General features: G+C 60.0%; 1 protein-coding gene across 2 annotated transcripts; it reads left to right on the plus strand.

Annotated features, from left to right (window-relative positions):
• Positions 1-6: 6 nt before the first annotated feature.
• Positions 7-5,546, plus strand: OSBP (oxysterol binding protein). Of its 2 annotated transcripts, XM_010727971.2 has the most exons (14): positions 7-15; positions 1,274-1,482; positions 2,169-2,416; positions 2,491-2,689; positions 2,915-3,017; positions 3,092-3,146; positions 3,237-3,368; positions 3,449-3,694; positions 3,769-3,889; positions 3,972-4,075; positions 4,171-4,266; positions 4,341-4,522; positions 4,602-4,822; positions 4,891-5,546. In XM_010727971.2, the coding sequence occupies exons 2-14, from the start codon at positions 1,287-1,289 to the stop codon at positions 5,031-5,033; spliced, it is 2,046 nt and encodes a 681-aa protein (XP_010726273.1). In that variant the 5' UTR covers positions 7-15; positions 1,274-1,286; the 3' UTR covers positions 5,034-5,546. The 2 variants fall into 2 exon arrangements, with proteins under 2 accessions (XP_010726273.1, XP_019467168.1); XM_019611623.2 differs by lacking the exons at positions 7-15; positions 4,171-4,266 and having other exon boundaries at positions 1,204-1,482.
• Positions 5,547-5,552: the final 6 nt, after the last annotated feature.

Consider the following 5,552-nt stretch of genomic DNA (forward strand, 5'->3'; position numbering starts at 1 on the left):
GCTCAGCTACTACCGGTATGGAGCTCCGCCCCGCCCCGCCCCGCCCCGCTCGCTCCGTAGGTGTGGGGGCCGCGGTCCCCGCCGTGGGTCCCACCCGCCGCCCCCGAGCCGCTCTCTGTTTCCCCCTTCACTTCCCGGTATTCTCCGCCGCCCCCTCGGTGTCTCTGGGTGTCTCCGGTACACTCCCGTACTTCCTCGGTACCTGCTCAGTGCCCTCCCGTTGCTTGACAGGTTCCCCACCGGTCCTCCCTGGTGCTGCCCGGTGCCTCCTGGTGACTCCTATTGCCCTTGAGTGCCGCCCTGTTGCACACTGGTGCCCTCTCAGTATCTTTTTGGCCCTCCCAGTACCTTTGGCGCACCCTCCTGGTCCCTTCTGCTGCCCTTTCAATGTCTTCTGTTGCCCAGTTGCCCCCCTCCTAGTTCCCCAAGTGCCCCTTGGTATCACCTAATATTCCTTTGGTATCTGCCCGGTGCCACCTTGGTGCCCTCAGTGTCACACCACTGTCCCCAGTGCCTTCTTGGTTGCTCTTCTGCTGCCCACCAGTGCTCCTCAATGGCCCCTGGTACCCAACTGGTCCCCCCGTGGTCTGATCCCCCCACTTTTCCAAGGTGGCCACTGGTATCCTCCAGTATTCTCTTGGTGCCTTTGCAGCAGTACCTGCCTACTGATCCCTAGGTTCCCCCTTCTGCTATCTGGTGCATTCCGGTGCTGCTTGGTCCCTCCTGGTACCACCCTGGTGCACTCTTACCTCCTCCCCCTGCCCAGTTGCCTGACTGCTCCCTTATACTGCTTCACTTTACCTTCGGTACTTACCCAGTGCCTGCCCTGTGCCCCCTTTGGTCTTCCCTTTGCTCAGTGCCCCTCAGTGACCCGTGGCACCCTCTGGTGCCTACCTGATTCCCTCTAGTTGCTCAGCTGTCTCCAGGTACTCCCTCAGTGCCACCCTATACTCTCCCTAGTGATCTCCGGTGCTCCTCAGTGCCACCGTGGTGCCCTCCCAGTGTTTCTCTGTCTCCCCCCATTGCCTCCTAGCACTCACCAATTCTTCCTTATTGCCCTCTTGGTTCCCTTTGTTTCTGCTTGATGCTTGTTGCTGCCCAACATTTTCCCCGGTGGCCCCCTGCTGCCCACCTGCTTCTTTCCAGTGCTCACTTGTGCCCTCTTGGTGTCCCCTAGTAACCACCCAGTCCCTCTCTGGCACCCCCCAGTCTTCCCCCAGTACTCCGTTAGTGCCCACGCTGTGCAGGGGGTGGCAGCTGGCTGTCCCTGCAGCTCCAAGGCGGAGATGCGCCACACGTGCCGTGGCACCATCAACCTGGCCACAGCCAACATCACAGTGGAGGACTCGTGCAACTTCATCATTTCCAACGGCGGGGCGCAGACCTACCACCTGAAGGCCAGCTCTGAGGTGGAGCGTCAGCGCTGGGTCACGGCACTGGAGCTGGCCAAGGCCAAGGCTGTCAAGATGCTGGAGGAGTCAGGTAGTGCCTAAACATTGAATCATAGAATCATAGAATGGCCTGGGTTGAAAAGGACCACAACGATCATTTAGTTCCAACCCCCCTGCTATGTGCAACCACCAGACCAGGCTGCCCGGAGTCACATCCAGCCTGGCCTTGAATGCCTCCACGGATGGGGCATCCACAACCTCCTTGGCAACCTGTTCCAGTGGGTCACCACCCTCTGTGTGAAAAACTTCCTCCTGATATCTAACCTAAACCTCCCCTGTCTCAGTTTAAAACCATTCCCCCTTGTCTTATCACTATCCACCCTCATAAACAGCCGTTCCCCCTCCTGTTTACATGCTCCCTTCAAGTATTGGAAGACCGCAATGAGGTCTTCCCAAAGCCTTTTCTTCTCCAAGCCAAACAAGCCCAGTTCCCTCAACCTTTCCTCATAGGAGAGGTGCTCCAGCCCTCTGATCATCTTAGTGCCCTCCTCTGGACCCGCTCCAAGATCTCCACGTCCTTCTTGTACTGGGTGCCCCAGGGCTGGACACAGTACTTCAGATGGGGCCTCATAAGAGCCGAGTAGAGGGGGACGATCACCTCCCTCTCCCTGCTGGCCACACCTTTTTTAATATAGCCCAGAACACAGTTGGCCTTCCGGGTCATTGCTGCAGGTATGGTCTGCTACCTTCCTCCTTAACACCCCATCTTGCCACCAGATGACTCCGGCGACGAGTCGGTGTCCCAGACTGACAAGACGGAGCTGCAGAGCACACTGCGCACACTGTCCAGCAAGGTGGAGGACCTGAGCACCTGCAACGACCTGATTGCCAAGCACGGCACGGCCCTGCAGCGCTCACTCAGTGAGCTGGAAAGCCTGCGCCTGCCGGCCGACAGCACCGAGAAGATCAAGCAGGTCAATGAACGTGCCACGCTCTTCCGTATCACCTCAAACGCCATGATCAATGTGAGTGACACCAGGGGACAGTCCCGCTCTGCTTCCTGCCACCACAGAGCTGATCCCATCCCACCTCCATGCAGGCATGCCGGGATTTCCTGCTGCTGGCCCAGACCCACAGCAAGAAGTGGCAGAAGTCGCTGCAGCATGAGCGGGATCAGCGGATCCGCCTGGAGGAGACGCTGGAGCAGCTGGCCAAGCAGCACAACCACCTGGAAAGGGCTTTCCGTGGTGCCACTGTTCTGCCTGCCATTGCTGCTGGCAGTGGTGGCTCTGCCAAAGGTACCTGAGCACAGCCTGGGGCCAACTGGGGGGGAGGGGGGTGAGGCTGCTGTGGGGCAGGAGTAGCAGGGAAGCCAAGAGTGCTGCTGGGCATCCCGGTATCACTGTCCCCTATCTTCTGTTCCACGCCGTGCCCAAACTCTGCCCATCCACTACCCCACAGGGAGGCAGCAGGCACCCTTAAGAGTGCAGGCATACAGTCTCCTCTGTCCTTGTCATGTCCAGATCCCTGCTGCTCTGCAAAAGGAGACCTGAGTGATGAGGACGATGATAATGAGTTCTTTGATGCCCCGGAGATCATCACTATGCCAGAGAGCATGGGCCACAAGTGAGTACAGGAGTTGCCCCCAGGGTGGACAGAGGCAGAGCTGGGCCTAATGCCAACCCCTGCCCCCCCCCCAGGCGCACTGGCAGCAACATCAGCGGCACCAGCAGTGACATCAGCCTGGATGAGCAGGTAACGATTGGTTCTCCAGAGCTGAGCTAGCTCTGAGGATGTGGGGGTGAGTGTGGGGGAGTCACAGTGATGCTCGTCTTATCCCCTCAGTATAAGCACCAGGTGGAGGACACCAAGAAGGAGAAGAGAACCCGCATTCCCTACAAGCCCAACTATAGCCTCAATCTCTGGAGCATCATGAAGAACTGCATTGGGAAGGAGCTGTCCAAGATCCCTATGCCAGTGAGCAGGGACACAGCCAGGGCCTGGCTGGTGGGGGCTGTGTGCCCTGTTCCCTCCTTTGACCTTTCATTCCCCCCCAGGTGAACTTCAACGAACCTCTGTCCATGCTGCAGCGTCTGACGGAGGACCTGGAGTACCACGAGCTGCTCGACCATGCAGCCAAATGTGAGAGCTCATTGGAGCAGCTCTGCTATGTGGCTGCCTTCACTGTTTCCTCCTACTCCACCACCGTCTTCCGCACCAGCAAACCCTTCAACCCACTCCTGGGGGAGACCTTTGAGCTGGACCGCCTGGAGGAGAACGGTTACCGTTCCCTCTGTGAGCAGGTACCACTGCCCCGCACCGCCAGCACCGGAGCCAAGTGCTGCAACTGGGCTGAGCGTCCTCTCTGTCTTCACAGGTGAGCCACCACCCACCGGCTGCTGCACACCATGCTGACTCCAAGCATGGCTGGACACTGCGCCAGGAGATCAAGATCACCAGCAAGTTCCGGGGGAAGTACCTCTCCATCATGCCTCTGGGTGAGCTATAGGGGGCTGAGGTGCAGCTGGGGGCTGCGCCCTGTCCAGAAAGTGATGATCCGATGCCCCTCTGCCCTTTCAGGCACCATCCACTGCGTCTTCCATGCATCTGGCAACCACTACACGTGGAAAAAGGTCACCACCACTGTGCACAACATCATCGTGGGAAAGCTGTGGATTGACCAGGTGGGGCGCTGGGCTGTCCCTCGCACCTCAGTTTCCCTGTAGTGGGGGGAAGAGGTGCAGGGTGGAGCTGAGCGCATCTCTGCGGTCTCTTGTAGTCGGGTGAAATTGAAATTGTCAACCACAAGACAGGTGATAAGTGCAACCTCAAGTTTGTCCCCTACAGCTACTTCTCCCGGGATGTGGCTAGGAAGGTAGGGACTGGTGCGCCTTTTGGGGTAGCAGCAGGGGAGTGCATGGGTCACTGGGGGGGTCTCTGTCCCATCAGGTCACGGGGGAGGTGATGGACCCTGCGGGGAAGGTGCACTTTCTCCTGCTGGGCACCTGGGATGAGAAGATGGACTGCTTCAAGGTGGCAGCGGGCAGTGGAGACAACGGGGCTGAGGGCCGGCAGCGGCTGCACGAAGCAGAGGAGAGCCGTGTGCCGCTGTGGAAGAGGAACCAGTTGCCGTGAGTTTTGGGCATGGAGGGGGCCAGGATAGGGGCTGTGAGCCCCCCCAGAGAGGGGCTGAGCTCTGTGTGTGTGTAGGAAGTACGCAGAGAACATGTACTACTTCTCGGAGCTGGCACTGACACTCAATGCACCCGAAAGTGGCACGGCACCTACCGACAGCCGCCGGCGCCCTGACCAGCGCCTCATGGAGAATGGCCGCTGGGATGAGGCCAACGCTGAGAAGCAGCGACTGGAGGAGAAACAGCGCCTGGCCCGCAAGCGTCGTGAGGCCGAAGCTGCCCGTGCAACTGAGGATGGTAAGGAGGGACTGGGGGACCCCAAGCCCCCCTGTTCCCACTGCACTGAGCCCTGGCTGTGCCCGCAGGCACCCTGTATGACCCCTACAAGCCGCTGTGGTTCGAGCGCAAGAAGGATCCGGTCACCCAGGAGCTGGCGCACGTCTACCGGGGGGGTTATTGGGAGAGCAAGGAGAAGCAGGACTGGAGCGGGTGCCCGGACATTTTCTGAGCACCACCGTGCTGTTGGCACCCACCCACCCACCGGGGTTGCCTTAGCCCATAGCCACACTGACCTTGATGCCAGGGTGGGGAGTGGGAGCCAGCCTGGCTCCCCCTGACCCTGGGAGTTCCTCCCTTTGCCCTCATACGTGCACTCAGCCCCGGTGCCCTGGAGCAGGAGCAGCTCCCAGGGAGTGCATCGGGGTGAGCCCGAGGCTGGCCTTGGTCTCTCTCCCCCCACCCTGTTATTTTAGCCCTCTGCTGGGCATTCGGCTTCTGTCGGGGGGAGGGTGCTAGGCTCACTCGCCTCACAACGGTTATGATGTAGAGAGCTATGGGGGAGGGGGGGGGCAGCCTCTCCATGTTTGCCCCAGTGCCCCCAACATGGTGGCCTTCCTCCTGAGGCATTTGGGGTAGTGGGGGCACTGCAGTGGGGCAGGGACTCCTCCCCCCTTCCCCCACACCTAAACATTACAGCAGCCTGAGGATGGTGGGGGGGACTCTGCAGGGCTGAGCTGACCCTGTGGGG

This window comes from Meleagris gallopavo, unplaced genomic scaffold, assembly GCF_000146605.3.
Source record: "Meleagris gallopavo isolate NT-WF06-2002-E0010 breed Aviagen turkey brand Nicholas breeding stock unplaced genomic scaffold, Turkey_5.1 ChrUn_random_7180001951169, whole genome shotgun sequence".
NCBI classification, from domain to species: Eukaryota; Metazoa; Chordata; class Aves; order Galliformes; family Phasianidae; genus Meleagris; species Meleagris gallopavo.

Excerpts from the sequence above, each read along its gene's own strand:
- OSBP (XM_010727971.2), top strand. The coding sequence starts at position 1,287 with ATGCGCCACACGTGCCGTGGCACCATCAACCTGGCCACAGCCAACATC. Across the intron at positions 1,483-2,168 it reads CAAGATGCTGGAGGAGTCAG|ATGACTCCGGCGACGAGTCG; the intron begins GTAGTGCCTAAA and ends TCTTGCCACCAG. Across the intron at positions 4,523-4,601 it reads TGGAAGAGGAACCAGTTGCC|GAAGTACGCAGAGAACATGT; the intron begins GTGAGTTTTGGG and ends GTGTGTGTGTAG.